Below are 23,629 nucleotides of genomic sequence, written 5' to 3'. Positions count from 1 at the left end.
ATATCAGCTCCTCCATCGTTGCTATGTGGTCAATGCGTGTCACCCACTCTTTCATGGAGGGCGCCCGCGTGGACCTCGCAAAGTCTAGCAGCGTTTATCAAATGCATCACTATGGACTTGAAATATACTCTTTGGGGAATTTTGGAGAGGTGCAAGAGATACTGTGCTGGCGTAAACTCCAGGGGTAGTGAAGAGATAGCAGTCGTCACTTCATGAACCTTGCGCCAATATGGCTGAATCGCCGGGCTTGTCCACCAAATGTGGAGAAAAGTGCCCACTGCTCGTTCACAGCGCCAATAGTGCTCAGGCACCGTTGGAAAGATCCTATGGAGCACCTGCGGGGTCTTATACCATCTTGTTTTGAGTTTGTACCCATTCTCTTGTATGTTTACATTCAGAGAGCCTTTGTGTATGAGTAAATGGATACGATCCCAACTGGTGTCCCCTATCTCCCTGTCCAAGGCTGATTCCCAAAACGCATGGTCCGCACTCAGAGAAGAGTACGGCTCCCCGAACATGGAAACATACAGAGTCAAAATCACGTGAGACTGGGGGATGAGCTTGAATAGAGAGATTCGAGCACTCTTGAGTTTCTCGCATAGTCTGCCACTTTCGTTGGGAAAAAGACGTGGTCAGCAAATCATTGGATTAGAAGAGTGAACGCATTTACTGAATTGGCAGTCTTAAGACTGTGTGTATGTCTTTCTATTTTTTGTATCCTGTTTTTTGATATTTTAATGATGTGAACCAATAAAAAAAGCTTTATTTTTGGAGGGCCGATACCTTCACTCTTCTAATCTGATTGATGCGGCTGTGGACCGTGCAGACACCCAAGTATCTCTGTAAGCTGTGGATCTTCCTGCAGGCTGCTTTGGAGCAGTGTGTACCCTAAGATCATTGGGGAACAAAAAATTGTGAGTTAGGAGTTCAGATTAGAGATGAGTTTAAGCTCATCTCTATTCATCACTGTAGACTTAAAGTGGAGTTCTACCCAAAAGTGGAATTTCCGCTTTAAGCACCCCCTGCCCCCTTTAATGCCACATTTGGCATGTATTTTTTGGGGGCGGGGAGTGGGTACCTAGTTTTCGGAGGTACCCAGCTCCCACTTCTGCTCTGGGCCGCCTAGGTGACTCCTCCTCTCCCTTTTTGCAGACTTCTGGGACATGCTACAAGTCCCAGAAGACTGCCCGGTCACTGAGAATGCGCAGTGCACACCCGGCTTTAAATCTGCAAGCTGTCACAAGCCACACTTGCAATGCAAGGACCATGGAAAGGAGAGGGAAAGGAGCAAGGCTTTGGGTTGCGGAATTTTGGCTCAAACTTGTCTTGCATACACACGGTCACACAAATGTTGTCATCAAGAACGCGGTGACATACGACCAGGGCTTTTTTCCAGCAGGAACGTGGGGGAACGCAGTTCCGGTACCTCCGGCAATAAATGTATGTAATGGCAAGGAGTGCTAGGGTTTGCTGGAGGGTCTATTGATGCTTGCTGCTAGGAGATCAATTTAATTTTCACTGGTGGGGATCTATTGCGTGGAGGTCTCTTGTTGCTGGGTAGATCTATTGTTGCTAGTGGGGGTCCTATATTTCTAGGGAGAGGTATATTGTTGCTGCCTCCTGGAGGGTCTATTGATGCAGTCTGCTGGGACATTTGTTGTTGCTAACAGGGGTCTATTGTTGCTGGGGTGGTATTTTGTTCTGTGGGGGCTCTATTTTTGCTGGGGTGAGGTCTATTGTTGCTCACTGCAGGGGATCTATTTTACTGTCTTTCTTACCATTAACAAATTCCATGGAAATCACTTAGTAGCAAAAATGATACTTGGCTCTGTATTCTCTAAGATGAGCAGTATGGGGAGGCCGGTATAATGTGGAGCCAAGGAACGGTGCTCTGGAGCGGGTAGGGAGCAGAAACGAAGGGTGAAGATCAGAGTTCCTGCACCTATTCTCTGAGAAAAAAAGCCCTGCGTACAACACTACAAGGAGCCAAGAAAAATGACGTTCAATGATTCCGAGCATGCGTCAAATTGATTCCGAGCATGCATTTTTTTTGTGCCTTGGAATTGCATACAGACGATCAGAATTTCTGACAAGAACTTTTCCCGTTGGAAAAATTGAGAACCAGCTCTCAACTTTTTGCTGTCCGACAGAAAAAGTCAGATGGAGCCTACACACGGTCAGAATTTCTGACCAAAAGCTCACATCGAACTTTTCTTGTCGGAATTTCCGATCGTGTGTACGCGGCATTAGACTTTTAATAAACTTAAAAACTAGTGGAACAGCACTTTAAAAAGATGGAGACCAGCAGGTGGCTCAGCCCCACACATTTTGCATATAACTGAAGTGTCACTTTTAGGTAGATTAGTACTATTATCTATAGACAAATATAGATCATTATCAAATTGTAGGGCCCTTTGATCCCTCCTGTATTGAATTGTATTGTGACTGTACTGTCTTCCCGATGTTGTAAAGCGCTGCGCAAACTGTTGGCGCTATATAAATCCTGTGTAATAATAATAATAATTGTGAATATCATAAATTAGGGAACTACAGGTAAAAACATGAAAATCTGTGTCCCTGATACAAATTGTAATAAAAACATCTTACATGTAGATGTTATCATCATAAAGAGAATAAAAGTTTAGATTTGGTTAAATGATAATATTGTTTTATATTGTTATTCCCCACAGTCAATCAATAGAACAATATCTTCACCTACAAGATGAAGCTTCTGTACATCTCTACACTACTTCTCGTCCTCATAACACAACTAAAGGCAAGACCACCAGCTGAATGTAAGTATGTGGACTGAAAAAAACATCACTGATCATGGAGAAACGTACAAAGCAGTAGAAAAAATAAATATATATATATATATATACATATATATATACTGTGGGGCAGATCCACATAGATCTGCACCGGCACAGCGTATCTAAGATACGCTACGCCGCCGTAACTTACTTGGCTTTGTGTCAAATCCACAACGAATTTGTGGCGTAGTGTATCTATGGCGGTGGAATTCAAATCGGCGATTAGGGGGCGTGATTCATTTAAATGAAGCGCGTCCCCGCGCCGAAAGAACTGCGCATGCTCCGTTTCTAAATTTCCCGCCGTGCATTGCGCGAAATGACGTCGCAAGGACGTAATTTTTTAAACTTAGACGTGACTTACGTCCATCCCAATTCACGGACGACTTACGCAAAAAAAATAAAAAATTAAAATTTCAACGCGGGAACGACGGCCATACTTAACATGGCAAATCTAACTATACGCCGCAAAAAAACAGCTTTAACTATACGCCGGAAAAAGCCGTCTAGAGACGACGTAAGAGAATGCGACGGCCGCGCGTATGTTCGTGGATCGTCTGAAATAGCTAATTTGCATACCCGACGCGGAAACGACGTGAACGCCACCCAGCGGACGCCGAAGTATTGCATCTTAGATCCGAAAGGCGTACGAGGACGTATACCTGTCGGATCTAACCAAAATCCTGTTGTATCTTGGTTAGAGGATTCAAACCAAAGATACAACGCGGGTAATTTGAAAGTACGCCGGCGTATCAGTAGATACGCCGGCATACTCTGTCTGTGGATCTGGCCCTGTGTGTGTATGTATATATATATGTATATATATATATATATATATATATATATATATATATATATATATATATATATATATATATATATATACTGTGTATATATATATATATATATATATATATATATTTATATATATTATACTAATATATAGCGATAGAGCGAAAGAGAGATGTTCTGTATAGCAGATGTTCTGTCTCAAGACAGAAATACCAATCTTTTGGCATGTAAAACTACTCTCAGAACTCAGATATATGTATTTTGTCTGTGTATTTAGTTGTTTGCCTCCAGTTCAGCTTCAAAGGGGTTGTAAAGGTTTGTTTTTTATTTTCTAAATAGGTTCCTTTAAGCTAGTGCATTGTTGGTTCACTAACCTTTTCCTTCGTTTTTCCTTCTAAATGTTTTGTTTCTTTGTCTGATTTTCTCACTTCCTGTTTATTCTCAGTAAGCTTGCCCCCATCGTCCAAGCTGTTCTGGCTGGGGGTTAGTCAGCATGCTCGCCCCCTCCCTTAGGACTACATCCCTGGTGTTCACAGCCTCTCAGCGCAGGGATGTAGTCCCAAGGGAGGGGGGAGCACGCTGACTAACCCCCAGCCAGAACAGCTTGGATGATGGGGGCAAGCTTACTGACATTTAGAAGGGAAATCGAAGGAAAAGGTTAGTAAACCAACAATGCACTAGCTTAAAGGAACCAATTTAGAACATAAAAACAAACCTTTACAACTCCCTAAAGCACTTAAACCCCCTTCCGAACCAGACCAATTTCAGCTTTCAGTGCTCTCACATTTTGAAAGACAATTACACAGTCATGCAACACTGTACCCATATGAAATGTTTGTCCTTTTCTTTTACACAAATAGAGCTTTTTTTTGGTATGTTGTGCTATAAATGAAAAAAGACCGAAAATTTGGTAAAAAAAAATGCATTTTTCGTAGTTTCTGTTATAAAAGTGTTCTTCATAAATTTTCGCCAAAATTTATACTGCTACATATCTTTGGAAAAAATAACCCAAATCAGTGTAAATTATTTGGTCTTTCTGAAAGTCTACAAGCTATGGTGCCAATCACTAAAAATTGATCACATCTAATAACACCTGATGTACTGACGGCCTACTTCATATGTCATTTCGTGAGACACTAACAAGCCAGGAAGTACATTATAACATTATGACAGGTTATTTATCTGACATGGCATGTGCATACCACAAATTACCCCCCAAATGACCCCTTTTTGGAATGTAGACATTCCAAGGTATTTAGTAAGAGGCATGGTTAGTTTTTTGAAGTTGCAATTTTTCCCCCAAATTCTTATTTATTTTTCACAAAATTGACATTATAACAGGTTATTTCTCTCACATGGCATGTGAATACCACAAATTACACCCCAAAATATATTCTGCTACTCCTCCTGAATATGGCGATACCACATGTGAGACTTTTACACAGCGTGGCCACATACAGAGCCCAACATTGAAGTAGCACCTTAAGGCGCTGATGAACACTGTAGTGGCACTGATGGTACTGTAGTGACACTGATAGCACAGACCAGCACTGTAGTGGCACTGATGGGCACAGGTGGCACTGATGGGCACAGGTGCCACCGATTGAATCTGGTAGTCATTGTTTGGCTTTGAAACTTCAGGACAGAAGAGCAGATTCCAAATTGCACCTCCTTTACTAATGCCCTGAAATGTAAAAGGTCGCTTAAAAAAGCAGATAATTTGCATTGTGGGACAAGCTCTGAAACAATACTGACCTGGTCTCCTCTTTGAACATGTTATTAATAATCCAAGCTTTCCTCCAGGGTTGGATATTAAAGTGGAAGTCCATGCAAAATCTAAAATCCCTGCATCTATAGACACCAGCGATCTAACACTAACCTCTCTATCCCTGTAAAGAAAAAAACTAGTATACATACCTTTTTGGAAGCCGATCTGACCCGCTCTGACCACATCCCACACTGAGCTGTCAGCCGCGGCTTAACTGTGGAGGCGGGTGCATAGGAGACGGAGGGCAGTGGAAGCCCCATAGTAGCTCTATGGGTGACGTCACTTCCCTGTCATTTCACAGCTGTTGTCCTCCGTGTTTTCTGCAGAGCTTCCGGCACTGCAGATCAGGTTGGAAAGCGGTTCAGATCGGCTTCCAAAAAGATATGTATACTCATCTTTTCTTTACAGGGATAGAGAGGTTAGTGTTAAATCCCTGAGGTCTATAGATGCAGGCATTTTAGATTTTGCATGGACTTCCACTTTAAGGCCTCGTACACACAACCGAACATGTCCGCTGAAATTGGTCCGCGGACCAGTTTCAGCGGACATGTTCGGTCGTGTATAAACAGAGAATCAATCAAATAAAACCAGTAAATAATGGTTATATAATGATAAAACAGCGCTATGCATAAATAAAAACATATAGATATAAGATGTTGGAAAAGAGTCCATAGATCAGTGAATCAGGTAAAGTTCAAGATAATAAGGGAAATGTTTTCCAGGAATGGTAGTACACCCTCCACCGATTTCCAATCTTCACCAAAACGTGAGACACACTTCCCCTCTGGGGTTTACACTCACCAGAAGATCAATACAAAAAAGCCTTGAAATATATCATCCTGATCGGACCTCCAACCGCATTCCAGAAGCAGCAAGGGATTTTTTTAAAAACTCCAACCAGGGGTTCATAGAAAAAACAAATGGCACCAAATAGTGTAATATCGCTTTAATAAATAAAATCCCGTATAATAACACACCCCGCTTCCTATCTACGTACAATGAGTAAACTTGTAAATGAGCATAAGAATAAAGAGTCAACTTCACCGCTCTCCTCCACACACAGGGGGTCGCGCTTGTGCTGGATGCACGCTGCTAAGGACACCTGGTCTCATAGGGATGGTACAGCGGTGGAACGCACTCTTCACAACTTCCTGGATACGCCGTCGTAGCCACGCCCCATACTCTTTATTCTTATGCTCATTTACAAGTTTACTCATTTTTTACGTAGATAGGAAGCGGGGTGTGTTATTATACAGGATTTTATTTATTAAAGCGATATTACACTATTTGGTGCCATTTGTTTTTTCTATGAACCCCTGGTTGGAGTTTTTAAAAAAATCCCTTGCTGCTTCTGGAATGCGGTTGGAGGTCCGATCAGGATGATATATTTCAAGGCTTTTTTGTATTGATCTTCTGGTGAGTGTAAACCCCAGAGGGGAAGTGTGTCTCACGTTTTGGTGAAGATTGGAAATCGGTGGAGGGTGTACTACCATTCCTGGAAAACATTTCCCTTATTATCTTGAACTTTACCTGATTCACTGATCTATGGACTCTTTTCCAACATCTTATATCTATATGTTTTTATTTATGCATAGCGCTGTTTTATCATTATATAACCATTATTTACTGGTTTTATTTGATTGATTCTCTGTTTGTACTTTTAATAGATGTGCTTTATCTATTTTAAATAGCTGCTGCAATATATATATATCACCTTCCGGGTTTTAACAGAGATTTGATTTATTTCTGTTAATTTTATATATATACTATTTTAGACTTAGTCCATTTCCTGTCCATCTTATATTAAAGTCCTTTTCTTGGCGCCGGGAAGTGCACTGTGTAGGTCCCCTTTGAGCGTTTTTTTGGTGCACTCCTTTTTAAATGTTCGGTCGTGTGTACGGCCTATCGGACCGTTTTCCAGCGGACATTTGTCCAGCCGACTGTTTTCCAGCGGACAAAAATTTCTTAGCATGCTAAGAAACATGTCCGCTGGAAACCTGTCCGTCGGACATGTTCGGTCGTCTGTACGACTCACCGGACATGTCCGCTCGGCCGAAAGCCCTCGCATGCATCAAAGTGATTCGACGCATGCGTGGAAGCATTGACCTTCCAGGGTCGCGCACGTCGCCACGTCATCGTCGCGGCGACGGCGCGGCCACGTCACCGTGTATCCTGTGCGCGCTGAATTCTGTTTGATGGTGTGTACAACATTCAGACAGAAATCTCCGAGCGGACATGTCCGATGAAAACGGTCCATGGACCGTTTTCATCGGACATGTCCCCTCGTGTGTACGAGGCCTGAGGCTTTTAAGTGGTGGCTGGACAAGGGGTCATACCGAATTGGGCACTTTTTTACACTCTTTACATTACGCCACTGCTTAGAAACTCTTTAAATGACCCCGTCATGCTTTATGCATTCGCTTTATGCCTGAAAAGCAGGACCAATATCAGGTAACCCCATATGAAAAGTGATGTGCCCAGGACACGGGTCAACGAGGGAGAATATCTCTCATATATAGGCTGCTGCCGGGCTCACCTCCCATATTTTCTTATCTGCTCGACTGGGATAGGGAACTTGGGGAAGACAGAGATCTGAATCTATGGAACAAGTGTTTCTTAAGATCATATACTGGTATCCTGAAAATTGCATCATAATTATTATTATTACCGTATTTTTTCTGCCTATAGCGCGCACCGACGTATAGCGTGCACCCCTAATGTAGAAGGGAAATTCCTGGAAAAAAAATTGAATTACTTACAGTTTTGGTGTCTTGTCCGGTGTCCATCGGCGGCCTTCTCCGGTCCGGCGTCTGTCTGCGGGCCTGGTGGTGTCCTTCCTGCTTCTCCCGCGCTGTTGTTGAGTCGATCCCCGCGCTGTGTTTGAACGCTGCTGCCGACATATACCGAGCGCAGTACACTCGGGCACACTCGGGTCCTCTCACATAAAGGCTAGGAGGCGGTACAGGGCGTGACCGCGAGCAGGGCCGAGTGTACCTGAGTGTACTGCGTTCGGTATAAACACAGCGCGGGAAGCGGGTATCGGCGTATATCGCGCACCCACGATTTTCCCCTGATTTTAAGGGGAAAAAAGTGCACGGTATACGCCGATAAATACGGTACATAGGATTTATATAGCACCAACAGTTTACGCAGCGTAAAAAGAAGACAGTACAGTTACAATATAATAAAATCCAAGAGGGTTAAGAAGGCTCTGCTCATTGAAGCTTACAATCTAAGGGTGGGGAAAGTGGTACAAAAGGTTATAACTGTGGAGGATGAGGTGATAGAAGTGGTAAAAAATTTGTTGGAGGTTTGTTCAGGCTTCCCTGAAGAGGTGAGTTTACAGGGATCGCCTAAAGGCAGCCAGAGTTGAAGATAGCCAGACAGAGTTGAGGTAGAGAGTTCCAGAGGATGGGATAGGCTCTGGAGAGGTCCTGGAGATGAGTGTGGGAGGGGGAGACAATGGAGCTTGAGAGCAGGAGGTATTGAGAGGAGCAGAGAGGACAGTTTGGGTGAGATTTGGAGACAAGATTGGTGATGTAGCTGGGGGCAGAGTTGTGAATGGAGTTTTATATTGTAGCTAGTATTTTGAATTTAATTTGCTGTGAAATCGTTAGCCAGTGTAGGGATTGGCAGAGAGAGATAGCAGACACTGAACTGTTGGTAAGGTAGATGAGTCTGGCAGCAACATTCATGATAGACTGAAGAGGGGATACCCTATGGAGAGGTAGGCCTACGAGAAGGGAGTTGCAATAGTCAAGGCGAGAGATAACAAGGGGGTGAATGAGTAGCTTGGTGGTTTTGTTAGTTAAAAAGTAGTGAATTTTAAGATGTTACAGAAGTCTACAAGCTTTTGACAATGATTGGATTTGGGGCTGAAGGGACAGGTCAGAGTCTAGGATTATAAGTACCCTGGTGTTCGGGGAGGAATTGATGGTTGCATTATTGATTTTGATGGAAAGGTCATACTTTTATAATATTGTTGGCTTTGCGTTTACACAAAATCAATAAAACTATTAAACGTTTGATAATTATAACTATACAATTTTTTGATAACCATAAAATTATCTTTGTGTATATTACATTTCTGGGGTAAAACTATTTTGTATTTTGCGTTCTTCAATTTATTTCCGATTCAGATTTTTGATGTGTGTGTGCAAGCATAAATAACTGGTATTATTTTTTCATACCTTTTGCAGTGCAGCTATGTAAGACTGGTCCCATGGACCTGATCTTCATCATCGACAGCTCAAGAAGTGTCCGACCCTTTGAATTTGAAAGCATGAGAAAATTTATGATTGATATGATCAATTCACTTGAAATTGGACCTAGCCATACAAGAGTTGGAGTTGTCCAGTACTCCAGCCAAGTGCAAAATGTGTTTTCTCTTAAAACTTACACTACAAAGGCTCAAATGCACAAGGCCATCAACGACATCATTCCTCTGGCACAAGGGACCATGACCGGTCTGGCTATACAATACACCATGAATGTTGCTTTTACTGAAGAAGAAGGAGCTCGACCACTGTCTCAGAGGATTCCAAGAGTTGCTGTTATAGTAACTGATGGTAGGCCTCAGGATCGTGTTACAGAGGTGGCTGCACAGGCTCGGGAAGCCCAGATTGAAATCTATGCAGTTGGTGTACAGAGAGCAGATGTCAACTCTCTGCGGACCATGGCCTCTCCTCCTATTGAGGACCATGTGTTCTATGTAGAATCATTTGATCTCATTCAGCACTTTGCCATCCAGTTTCAGGATAAGCTCTGTGGTAAGTTGAAATATTTGTTACAGAAATTGCAAGTTTTGCGTAATAGTCAACTGTATGCCTTACAAGAATTTCTGAAACCTTGTCGTAAATCCTCATCTCTTCTATTCCGTAGATTAACCCAGACTTTGTCAAACTTTTTAACACAGAGGAACCCTTGAAATAGCATTCCCGTCACAGAGAACCCCTGCTAAAAATGACTATATTTACAACTCATGATACATTAGTGTGATGGTCAGTGGGAAGAATGTTCCTTACACTTGTGGTCAATGGGAAGAATTACCCCATTACAGATAGCTAAAAAGATCAATGGTGTCAGTGGGAACTTATCTGAGGGGCAGATATTGCTCAAGGAACCCCTAGCAGCCTCCGGAGGAACCCTAGTTTAGAAACCCTGGATTAATCCTACCAGCATATTTGCTGAAAATTGATCAAAATCACTGCTAAGTGGGAGTTTTTTTTTTTTTTTTTTGCTATAATCGCATGATTATGCAAAGGCACAGGTTAACATTAAACCTTCAATATCCTATGCCACTTATAAATTATGAATGGGGCCTCTAGTATTTTAAAAGTAAGGACTTAGGAATCCATGTTACATGCATCAGGTACCTGTAATTAAACTATATGCAGTATGCAGAGTAAGGCCCCTTTCACACGGGGCGGATCAGTAATGATCCGCCCCGTGAACCTCTGCTTGCTCAGCGGGGATCGCTCCATTGATCCCCGCTGAGCCGGCAGATGACAGGGCGGTCCCCGCACACTGTGCAGGGACCGCCCTGTCTTTTCTCCGCTCTCCCCTAAGGGGGGAACGGATGAACACGGACCGTCTGTCCGTGTTCACCCGATCCGCCAAACGGATGGAAAAGTAGGTTTTTCCTCCGTCACACTTTGGCGGATCGGAGCGGGTCGGATGTCAGCGGGCATGTCACTGCTGACATCCGCGGCTCCATAGAGGAGCACGGAGCGTGCGTTCAGGTACGCCTAAAAAACTGGTAGGCGGACCTGAACGGGCCGCCCATGTGAAAGAGCCCTTAGGCAGCTCTCTATTTACAGGAGCAAAGGGATGCAGTTTCGGTGAAATCCAGTCTGCTAAAGTACTGTTGTCATAGTTAAAAGAAATCGAACACAAATTTTACAAGACCATAATTAGCTGCAGACTGAGAACTGCTGAGTCACATCACCAAGCACACATTTAGCTAGGAGCCAGACACGTCGGTGTTCTGCCCATTCCATCCATAGCCAGGAAAGGTGCAGCTTTTACAATCCTCAGATAGGAGAGAAAATTCTTATATCGACGGACGATTCTTATATCAAAGGGACTGTTTGCTCATTGTGCAGCCTGAAAATAAGGCCGCCTGCACCTTATACACTGTCGATCGTGTTTATTACAGGATAGAAAATCAAGCAGTCTATGTTTCGAATTGGAACTGCTCTTTTTGTGTATTTTTTGCAATAATTCCTAGCCAAATTTACCTTATTAATAATAGGATTTGAATAATTGTCATAGGCAATTACATTTTTTAATAAGTTAAGTGAGAGCTAAAAAATGTACTGCCTGTTATAAATATTTAAGTTAATTAAAAATGTAAATGACCATATCCTGGCCACAGGTTCACTTGAGGTTTCTATCTTGTGATATTTTTGTATTATATGTTTTTTAATGGGTGCCTATTGGTTGGACCATGCCAAAAGTCAAACAAAAAAGTTAACTTAGGCCCTATACACACTATCGGGAATCCCGTCAGGAAAAAAAAAAAATTCTGACAGGATTCCTGGCAAGCTTGTCTTGCAAAGCCGTGCATATAGACGGCCATTCAAAATATCCACCGTTCTTTTGAATGGCAAGAACACGGTGACGTCATTGACTACGACGAGCCGGCGCTCGTCACATTCGATGCCATCGCCGGCATCTTGCTACACCCCACACTAAACTTGTATGCTACCATGCATGCGTCAAACTCTTATTGAGCATGCGCTGGTTTACCTGGGACAGGTAAGCATACAGACGACCGGTTTTCTCGGCAGGAAACACTCTGCCGGAAATCCTGACAGGAAAATAGAGAGCAGGGTTCTCTATTTTCCCGTCAGGATTCTCGGCTGTTTTCCTGACGGGAAAACTGCTAGGGGACATACACACGGCCGGGATTCCCGGCCAAATGCTCTCATGGCAGTTTTCCTGCCTGGAAAACCGGTCATGAGTACGAGGCTTTACTCTTCTCACTGTATTTTCTAATACTGGGTATGGCAGTTTGGAACTGAATTTGGAATTACTGCCCAGAACATCCAAAAATAATAAAATCCAGTTGGTGATACAAGCCAAAAACATTCAAAAACAAATAATTTTTGGGTTAACTTACCCTTTCATTTATGCATTGCATTGTATTTACTATATTGTAGTAGAAAGCATGAGGCCATATATGAACACCAAGAATAGTATCAAAATAACCAGAGTAGATTCACATCAAACATTTCTACATTCAGCTAAATATTTGGCAAGTCTCTGGCATGCCAGCCATAGGTAGTGTTGTCTTTGCAGGAATCCATCCTTGCTTACAGCACATTGTGTTACAGCTGCATCTGGTTTAATTAGGTAATCCAGGAAAAAAGTTTGTGCTTGCCTGCTGCCTTTTCTACATTACATAAGCATGAACAGGCAACACGAGTGTGCATTTTGGTTGAAAACCCTAAGAGCCGGTTCACACAGGGGCGACCCAGCCGCCTGACAAGTCACGCTCCGATAGCATGGGTTGCCAAAAAAAAAAAAAAATTAAATTAGCCAGGAGCAGTGATTTTTTTTTAAATACTTGAAATGAAACATTACAAATGTCAAAATCCTTTAAATAACATGCTTGGGGGGACACCACATATCTGTGATGTACAGAAAGTGCTGCAGCAGCTGACATTAACAATAAGTGTTTAAAATTGACAGAAATTGACAGTTTCCTGGCAAAGCACCATGTCTTCATGTTGAAAAAAATAAGGGCCTCTTCCCCCAACCCAGTTGGTTGTGGGGGTCTTATTAGAATCTGGATGGCCACTTTAAAAATAAGGGGACACCCAGGTACTAATCCCTTACATGAATGAGTAGGGGTACATAGTACCCCTACTCATTTACTCATTGTAACCTACAAATAAAGACACCAAAAGGTTGACAAGTCCTTTATTAAAAATGTAAAAATACCCCAAAAATGCGTAAAAATAAAAATTAACAAAAACTCCAATGGTACACATAGTCAAATGACTGCTCCCCAAGCTGTCAGGTGTAAAAGGGAAAGGGCGGGGCTGGTGGTGACATCATTGTTCAAATATGGACAGTGGCCATGTTTGGGCAGTGATGTCACTGCTATCACTGCCCTTTTGCTTAAAAGGAGTAAGCATTCCCAGTGACTTCAGTGGTTCCTAGGGATGCCATCGGTACAAAAACTTGCACTTTCATAAGAACCAGTGGCAGTGAGAAGCTAGGTTCTGTCAACATATCCTTAATGAACTTGGGGTCATTTGTGTTACATAATATCTCAGGTTAAAAATATATTATATTATAGTGAAAACATCCTTCATATGAAATCTGAATATGAATATTATCTTTTTTTTTCAGGTGTAGATATGTGCACTGAAATGGATCATGGATGCCAACATACCTGTGTTAGTGTTCCCAGCTCCTACTACTGCAAGTGTAACCCGGGCTACAAGCTTAATGCAGATGGAAAGACATGTTCTAGTAAGTAGAAACTACCTTTTGTTATATATTTTTGTCATGGCATTAAAAATTAATTATACATGGGAAAGCGTAGAACAAAGGGGAACTTGGCCTATTTCAAATCCATGGGTAGAGGGAGTTGTAGGTATCTACATTTTAGTTTTATAAACAACACTATGTTCTTAAAGCGGAGTTTCAGACTTTTTTTTGTTTATTAAAAGTCAGCAGCTACAAAAAGTGTAGCTGCTGACTTTTAATAAACAGACACTTACCTGTTCCTTGGTCCATAGTTGCGGCCGCCGAGAGTGTCGCTCCTCTCCCTGCTCCTCTCCTCGTCGCCTCCATTGCCACCCTGGGCACGAGTAGCGCAGCGCTCTTGGAGTGGACATGCGATCTCCTGGGACCTGACACGTGTACCAAGAGATCGCCTAGAGGAAGGGGTCGCCTAGGCAGCCCGTAGGTGGAAGTAGGAAGTGGGACAGGAAGTCCCACTCCTAACGAAACCCCCACTCCCCCCCCCCAAAATAAAATTACATGCCAAATGTGTCATGTAAGGGGGCGAGGAGTGCTTAAAGCGGAAGTTCCACTTTTGGGTGGAACCCTGCTTTAATAGATCCATTTGCTGATCAAACACTTTCTCCAGGGAATAGCTACAATAATTAGAACACGTGACTCTAGAGGAACACCAACAATAGCCAAAAGGTTACTTTATTGTGAGTTATAATACATTTGTATAAATTTGCCAGTTTTTAGAAATGGCTGCCATTCTCCCTTCATTACTTTGTTTGACCCAGATGGTGTGAAGACTTCTGTGTATACAAATGGACCACCCATATGTCCCAACAACCTCAGGATTTCCTTTATGACTGCTGGTCCAGTGGAAAGCTAAATAAACATTCCTTACTTAAAGTCAGAGCATAAGGAGAGAAGTAGAACAGAGCTCCCATTAAAGTAAAATTATGCAGAAAAGGGTTCCCATAAGACCTGCAGATTTTCAGGATGTACAGTATGTGGCCAAATAAACTGAAAAGGAAGAGAATTTGTGATATTAAGTTTGAGATATTCCAAGTTTAGGAATTGTGAAAAAGATTTTAATAAGACAATGTTCAGCAGGCATATTGGAAAGTCAGTAATCATTTTGACTCCCTTTACTGACAGGGTAAATGATTTGGGGTAAAAATCAGCTTTAGACAACTCTGATGACAAATCGAACTTGGCATCCTTTCACGTACCTGTAACACTATTGTCCCACTGCTTTACTACCGTATATACTCCAGTATAAGCCGACCCGAATATAAGCCGAGACACCTAATTTTACCACAAAAAACTGGGAAAACGTATTGACTCGAGTATAAGCCTAGGGTGTCCATCTGCATGCCTCACCGTGCCTCACTTTGCCTCACTGTGTCCATGTGCATGCCTCACTGTGTCCATGCCTCACTGTGCCCATGCCTCACTGTGCCCATGCCTCACTGTGCCTATGCCTCACTGTGCCCATGCCTCAAGTACGGTACCTTGATCGGTGTTATCTCCTGGCGCTGTGCCCATCTTCAGTCTTATTATCTCCCGGCGCTGTGCCCATCTTTAGTCTTATTATGTCCCAGCGATGTGCCCATCTTCAGTCTTATTATCTCCGGGCGCTGTGCCCATCTTTAATCTTGTTTTGTCCCGGCGCTGTGATACATTCAGTGTAAGCCGTGTAGTGTAACCAAGTGCCGCCTCCTCCTTTTCCTCCTCCGTGACGGAACACTGACTCGGTTTCCCAGCAGTGAGTCAGCCTATCACGGACGAGGAGGAGGAGGCGGCACTTGGTTACACTACACGGCTTACACTGAATGTATCACAGCGCCGGGACATAACAAGATTAAAGATGGGCACAGTGCCGGGAGATAATAAGACTGAAGATGGGCACAGCACTTTGAGATACAAGACTGAAGATGTATCACAGCGCCGGGGGATTAGGCTGCAGATGGGTACAGCGCCGGGAGAGACTCGAGTAAAAGCCAAGAGGGGCATTTTCAGCACTAAAAAATGTGCTGAAAAACTTGGCTTATACTCGAGTATATACGATAAGTCTAATATTTAAAGGAGCATATAATTCTTCAAGTTTACCCCAGAAATTAGATTTAAATCAAGCCTGTTGTGAGAGAATATGGAGTCGTTGCTTAAATCTCCTTCTAAAAATGCCAGTTGCCTCCTCTATGGGCCAAAATCAGTGGGTAGGAGGCTTTCCTCTAGTCCCTTCTAAAAGCCTTTGTCTCAGTTTGGTCTGTCACATTTTTCCCCCATTAAAGTTAGACTAACAAGGTCCCAGACCTCCACCTGGTCTGGACCTGCATTAGTCGGGCAGAGTGAACCCACATAGTTGGGCCACATGATTTCCATTCTTGGCTGAAGTGAATAGTTGTCTTTGGTAGGTGTGGGACGGAGGGTGTGGACTCTCTGTCCAGCTGCCAGCACTTCAGCTGGGTGGCCTTATCATGCTGGAGCTCGGTCCACTGCTGGAGTGAACGGCCTACTGTCCCAACTCCCTGAAGCCGTGGAGACACTGAACGTGCTAGGCAGAAGCCAGTGCTGCAGCTAACTATTTGGTAGGAAGGCTGGCTTCCTCCACTCCCAGACTGTGGATCTGTTGCTAGGGAGGGAGGACACTCACCTCCTCTCCCTGGTTCTTGGCCTGCCTCTGGGGAGGTGGGGTGGCTTTCTCCCCTCCTGTCATCTCGGACTGCTGCTGGGGAGTGAGGATGGCTTCCTCCCCTCCCTGCATCTCTTACTGTCGCTGGGGAGTGAGGACAGTTTCCTCCCCTCCCTGCACATCAGGCTCTCAGTGTGGAGAGTCCCTACACTGCCATTGGGGAGGGAGGAAGACTCTCCCGGCCTGTGGATCTGTCGCTGGGGCGGATGACTTCTTGTCCTCCCTGGTCCTTGAACTGCCGCTGGGGAGATGAGCTGGCTGCTCCATCTCCCGTAGTCTCATCCAGCTGCTGGGAAAACATTCCTCTGGTACTGTTTTCCAGGTGCACGAATCCTTGCTGGGGAGGCAAAACCTTTTCCTCTGCTCTGGCTGACTGTTATGGAGGGAGGACAACCACCTCCTCTCCTGAACTGTGGATGCTGGAAAAGAAGAACAGCCACCTTCTTACTCTGGGCCTCCAGAACTGCTGCGGGTGTGGGACAGAGGTCTTGGACCCACTGTCTGGTTGCCAGGACTTTGGCTGGAGAAGTTAGTTGTAGCTCCACAGATGCTGCTAGCATGAAATCCCATGCCCCTGTCAATAGTGTGGGAGAAAGGCTGGCTGCATCTTCTCTCAGGGAGATGAAAGCTGCTGTTAGTGCTGGGCAGAGCTCAGTGATATTGTGCCCTGATGCCAGCTTTTCTGCTGGGAAGCAAAATTAAAAGTTGGTGGCCTTGCACAAATACTCCAGGGCCACTGGTTGTTGCAGGCAGAGGTCAGCAGTGCTCCGCCTTGATGCCAGCTCTTCTGCTGGAGGTTCACTGGGTTGTTCCTCTGCAGGTCTATTAAATACTCAGTCTCTGGAATTACTGAAAATCCAGGGCATGGGCTGGCAGCACTTGGGCCCAATGCCAGCGCTTTGGCAGGTGACTTATAACCCATGACATCCACGGGTGCTGGGGAATACTGTTGCGTTACGTTAAACAGTGTTTTATATTCTTGTTCCAGCCCCCATTCCTGAATGGCTTGAAATTCCAACTCTTCCTGTGCCCAGCACGCTTCCGAAATGTCAGCATCTGTTCTTTGTAATCCATGATTTCCTACAACTGCCACTCCAGATCGCTCCCAAAGTCAGGGTCTTATGACAGCCCCCCGTACAACAGCCCCAGGCCGCTGTAGCCAAAGCCTTCCATCGGGTTGTTGTCCGCTGTCCATGGGCACACTTGGGCTACATGCCACCAGAGGGCTCTGTAGCTCCCGTCCAGCCACATCTCTGCCCCTGCCTGCTTACCTCAGCTGTCCACTCTTTATGTGGTTGTTCCCCCAACAACAGCACCCGCACTTCCTATTGCAACCAGTACATTTCCTGGATGGAGGGGAGAATTTTTACCTGGTGGCGCTGCTCTGGGTCCAGCCCTTCTTTCCAGAGTTTCTGGCAGACAGTTATACCATCCCAGCAGGACCTGCATTGGCACAGGTCCTCTGTGCTGCAGTTACATCTCTTGCAGTCTCCCTACAAATTCCTCTTCCATGGTGGCTGGTATCTGTACCTCTCCTCTTTTGTTAACTGGACCTTTGATGGTGGCTTAGATATCCCAGACTACAGGAAGCATCCCACCACTTACCACCAAATGTGACGGAACCATCCAGCACCCAACTTGGGTGCTTCCATCAAGATACAGATTCCTCCATGGGCCATAAAAAGCCTCTGTCCCAGTTTGGTCTGTTAGTCTTGTTCCCAAAACTTTATGCCATGCTTTTCAATGACTTATGAACGCAGTGGATCACAAAATACTGAAGCAGTTGGAGAAGTATACAGGTCAGGAGTCCTGACTTCCTAATCTAGATGCTACAGTAAAACCGTGCAAATCATATCACTATTCCTCTCTGCCTAGCTGTGTATTTAGCCCAGATACAGTCTTAAATTATGAGACAATCTTTATGTTGTATTCAATGCACCTGACCCACTTTTGCCAACACACATTGCCTAAGTATTTAAATCTATGCATTGTGGCGCTTTGAATGTTAAGGTGAGTTGATTTCTGCACTGACATGTGTTGAGGGTTCTTTAGAAATGTTCAGGATGCCCCCCAAATTGCAAATACAAAATATAAATGTGTGTCACCAATGTGCCAATCAAAATGATTGTGGCAACATACAGGTATGAATATGGAGCCAGTCTAAATGTTTGCCCTCACCTAAACCCAAATCCTACCCCCTCAAAGAATCAAAACCTAACCTATCACTTAAACTCCAAATCCTAACTTTAAAGGGTAAGTTCACCTTTGCAGAAAAATTTGTAAGGTGAACTTACACACGTACCCCTCTTCGACCCCCCCCCCCCGGTCCCGCTGACCTGGACCGCAGCAATCTCCCGTTCTAAGCCTGAGTATATCCGCGTCAGGAGTCCGGGGCTTAGAAATCCCAGAGCTGAATGTCCAAAACATCCCTCATCAGGAGGGATGTTTTGGAGCATTCTAATTGGTCAGCGCCGTCACGTGGGCAGTGCGACCAATCAGAAGCTGCATAGCCTGTCCTGTCAGCTATGGAGAAGACGCGTGGATGACGAGGGGATATCTAAGCCTCAGATAGCCCAGTCCAGGTCAGCGTTAAAAAAAAAAGTGGGTAAGTAGTAAACAAATGTCAGCCAAAGGAAACCCTGCAATCACCAACGGAAATCTCCCTGAGTCACCTGTGTCATCCTGTGGATTGGTTTTGTATCATTGGTGGAACAGTCATTCTCTGCTGCCCCCTTACATCTTGAATTCAGACGTGGGGCCTGTTTTTTCTTGGCAGTCCTCTGTGATTGCAGGGCTTCCTTTGGCTGGCATTTTTTTTTAATAACTACTTCCCCACTTTTTTTAACACCAAAGTGTTCCTACCACCAGGGATACATCTGGGATTACTTATGTAGGGTTTTTGAAACCAAGGAAGCCCCTAGGGACAGTCTCTGGCAATTTCAACTCTCTCCATTTCTGATGTATGACTGTGGCATAGAAATTGTGTGGCTCTGCCTTGTACTCCAGTGCCCGCCCAGGAAGACTCTTACGCATTCACTTTTCGACCCAGGCAAGTGAAGCCTGTTTTTCTTCCATATCCCTTTTCGTGTGTCCTGAAGAAGTGGACCAGCAAAACGCATTGACGCACAGGGGCTCATTCACATGATATCATGTAACCTATCTGAAACATTAGGCCTTTGTTGGCCATACTTTGTATACATGTTTTTAATGGCATGTTTCTGCATGCTATTTTTCATATTTCTAACATTTGAATTCTATTTAATCAATCAGGTCCAATTTGTCTCTAAAGTCTGGCCTTTGGGTTTCTCCTTCTTTCTATTTTCAATAGACACAGTAATAACCTCCAACATTGGTGTCATTGGACACAGTAATAACCTCCAGCATTGGTGTCATTGGACACAGTAATAACCTCCAGCATTGTTGTCAGTGGACATAATAATAAAAATCTCTAGCATTGTTGTCAGTGAATGCAATAATAACCCCCAGCATTAGTGTCTGTGGACACAGTAATGACCCCCAACATTGGTGTCCATGAACACACCCAGCACTGGCATTAGTGAGTGCAAATAAACACCAACATTGGTGTCAGTGTGCACAGTAATAACTAGATATGTGCACACTGAAATATTTTGTTTCGCAATTTCGTTTTCATCCGAAAAATTTATTTATTTAGTTACTCCCGAAATTCGTTTTTATTTATTTCGTTTTTCGTTAAAAAAATGCATTCGTCCGAAAATCCAAATTAAGGTCAAATCTGTCATTGAAGGCTTATGGTGTCTGTGGAATGTTTTAAGAAAAAAAAAAAGAAGATTCGATAGAATCTTTAAAAAAATAAAAATACAAATTTGACTCTTCATGTCTCTCTATGTCGAATCTTCATGTCTCTCTATGTCGAATCTTCATGTCTCTCTATGTCAAATCTTCATGTCTCTCTATGTCGAATCTTCATGTCTCTCTATGTCGAATCTTCATGTCTCTCTACGTCGAATCTTCATGTCTCTCTACGTCGAATCTTCATGTCTCTCTACGTCGAATCTTCATGTCTCTCTACGTCGAATCTTCATGTCTCTCTTTGTCGAATCTTCATGTCTCTCTATGTTGAATCTTCATGTCTCTCTACGTCGAATCTTCATGTCTCTCTACGTCGAATCTTCATGTCTCTCTACGTCGAATCTTCATGTCTCTCTTTGTCGAATCTTCATGTCTCTCTATGTCAAATCTTCATGTCTCTCTTTGTCGAATCTTCATGTCTCTCTATGTCAAATCTTCATGTCTCTCTTTGTCGAATCTTCATGTCTCTCTATGTTGAATCTTCATGTCTCTCTATGTCAAATCTTCATGTCTCTCTTTGTCGAATCTTCATGTCTCTCTATGTCGAATCTTCATGTTTCTCTATGAATCTTCGAAAATACCTGAAATTTGGACGAAAATGCTATCGGACGAAAACAAATGCACATGTCTAGTAATAACCCACAGCATTGGTGTCAGTGAACACCTTAAAAACCCTGAGCATTGGTGTCAGTGAATACAGTAATGACCCCCAACATTGGTGTCAGCGAACACAGTAATAACCCCCAGCATTGGTGCCAGTGACTGAAATAATAAAACCCCAGTACTAGTGTCAGTACTAATAACTCCCCACATTGGTAGTCAGTGCAGGGGCAGTGAAATTTAACCACCAGTAGTAAAAGGCTTGTAAGCTGATATTTCAAAGTTAAAGGGGTTGTAATGGTTCGTCTTTTATTTTCTAAATTGGTTCCTTTAAGCTAGTGCATTGTTGGTTTACTTAACTTTTGCTTCGATTTCCCTTCTAAATCGTATTTTTCTTTGTTTGAATTTCTCACTTCCTGTTTCTCCTCAGTAAGCTTTCCACTATCACCCGAGCGGTGGAAAGTCATTTAGAACAGCTTACTGAACACCTTACAGAGGAGGAACAGGAAGTGAGAAGTTCAGACAAAGAAAACAAAGAAAAAAAAACACTTAGAAGGGAAATGAAAAATGAAATTTCTTAGATCAGAAGATCAGAAATTGCAATTCTGACTTAATACTGGCAACAGACAAATGTCATGTGAGAACGCCTCTGGCTATCATATGTAGCACCAGACACCACCGCTGTTTTTTGCCCATTAGACTAAAGTGCACCCATTGTCAGGGAAATTTGTCTGTATGCTATGCGCACACCATTTCTCCTGTGCTAATAAGCACAAATTTTGTCTAATGCTATAATGCATCTTACCCATCATTCTATTTCCTGTATATCTCTCAGTAAACAGACATCACCATAGCCAACGTCTCAGCTCCGTCAACATGACTCCCCAATTACCAGTGTGCTTGGCTTTGTATTCGGACATTTCAAAAGCATTCACAAACAGGAAGTGATGGCTCCAGCAGTCAATCGCTTCCTCCATGGGGAGTGACATCACAGGATGTGGCCTCCACACAGGAAATCCTTCCAACAGGATTAGTTAATACAAATAACATGAATAATGGCTAAAGGATTCCTATGGGTGTGTGAACAGAGACAGGGTGCATGGAAGCTAAACAAACATGGACTCTGTCTCTGGCCATAACAACCCAAAAGCTCCAGTATTATCGCTGATAGGAATCCTTATTCTGTGCTGTTACAGAGAACAACGCATACCCGGATTATACTACCTTTCCTTGTGAATGGGAAACTATCTGCAGGCGTGCGCTGCAAATCCCAACTGTGCTGATCAGACACAGCAGAGACAAGAGCGTGCATCCACCTATAACCGACAATGTCCTTGCATATCTCCTCAGACGATTGTTCTGTGCATTGCACAGGGGCCCTTCGCCGGCAGACATATTCCCACTCTGCAAACACCTCTCTCCAATCCGGGAGTACTAACACTGGGCGACACTATGACAATACATATTAAATACATCTTCATAAAATTTCCACAACACCATAATTAGGACCATATCTTCCACTTCTAACTCAGAGTATAGAATCACCAAGGATGCACAAAGATTGTACAATTTAGAACATTTTTTCGGAGTTATAGCAGGCAATTCTTGCAGTTAGAAATTATTATAACCTTCTAGGGTGGATCTACATTTTCTAATCCTTGCAAGCCAGGTTAGGCCAATTATGTCTATATTAAGTTTTATTTATTTGATTGTAATATTTTAGTAGGTATTAGATTATTGTGTTATAATACAATAAAAAACAAAATCATGGGACTGGCATATTTACTATATATCTTGCTTTGTAGTCATAGACATGTGTGCTCAAGGAGACCATGGGTGTGAGCATCTATGTGTCAGTTCTCCTGGATCTTATACCTGCGCCTGCAGAGAAGGGTACAGACTAAACAACGATAAAAAGACCTGTTCACGTAAGTAAATCTACTTAAGTAACTGACACTTTTTCTGAAAAACAGAAAAAAAATTGAGAAATAAAGCATGTATTTCTGCTGACCCCCTAAGAGTTTACTACGTTGTGGTCATTTAAGGTCAGGGAGTAAAGCTGGCATTTCCTGATCAGCAGGGGGTTTATGAGAAGCTGGACAGATGCTGAGACAGAAAGCACTGCCAAGCATGTAACAAAATCATAGGAGCAAGAGCCAAAGTCCACGTTCCTGGGATGGCAAAACCGGCCCTGGTTTTATTTTAATAATATTAATCATATGAAAATAATATGTTTAATATTGCTAATTTCATACACTGACTGGTAACAGAATCGTTTCTAAAGTGTAAGCCAAAATAGATTATTTTAGATATGGAGGAGTGAGGAAGGGGTTAGAATTTATGATCAATTTGCATATCTGTCTGTGTTGGCAGCAACAAAAAACAAAAACCTGTCCTAAGTTTCATTAGACCTTTAATCACTTTATCTAAAATGAAGGTGTATGTAAAGCCAAGACTTTTTTCTTATTATTTCCTGTCCTGTAGACTTAACAGAAAATGAGAGGAAATCTTTCCAATGTGAGGGAAATTTCCTTTTGGACATTTGGGTCAGACGAACAAGTGGAAGGAAACATTGGATAATTTTCTATTCCTCCTTTCCCCTTATTCCTGTTCTGGTGGGCAAAATGTTGGATTGAGGGTTAATAGCCACCTATCCTGCAGAGCAACAGT

At 43.2% G+C, this 23,629-nt stretch overlaps 1 protein-coding gene across 3 annotated transcripts in view; it reads left to right on the top strand.

Annotated features, from left to right (window-relative positions):
* The window catches only part of MATN4 (matrilin 4), a 103,028-nt gene that overhangs the window by 48,327 nt on the left and 31,072 nt on the right, over positions 1–23,629 (top strand). For all 3 annotated transcript variants that reach the window (XM_040331616.1, XM_040331617.1, XM_040331614.1), the window contains exons 2-5: positions 2,691–2,795; positions 9,570–10,139; positions 13,732–13,854; positions 22,765–22,887. In XM_040331616.1, the coding sequence (XP_040187550.1) occupies positions 2,723–2,795; positions 9,570–10,139; positions 13,732–13,854; positions 22,765–22,887 (889 nt within the window). In that variant the 5' untranslated portion in view covers positions 2,691–2,722. The remainder of the gene's footprint in view (positions 1–2,690; positions 2,796–9,569; positions 10,140–13,731; positions 13,855–22,764; positions 22,888–23,629) is intronic.

This window comes from Rana temporaria, chromosome 12 (assembly GCF_905171775.1).
Source record: "Rana temporaria chromosome 12, aRanTem1.1, whole genome shotgun sequence".
NCBI lineage: Eukaryota > Metazoa > Chordata > Amphibia > Anura > Ranidae > Rana > Rana temporaria.
Note: the sequence above shows the minus strand (reverse complement) of the source record. Positions and strands in the feature narration are given on the sequence as shown.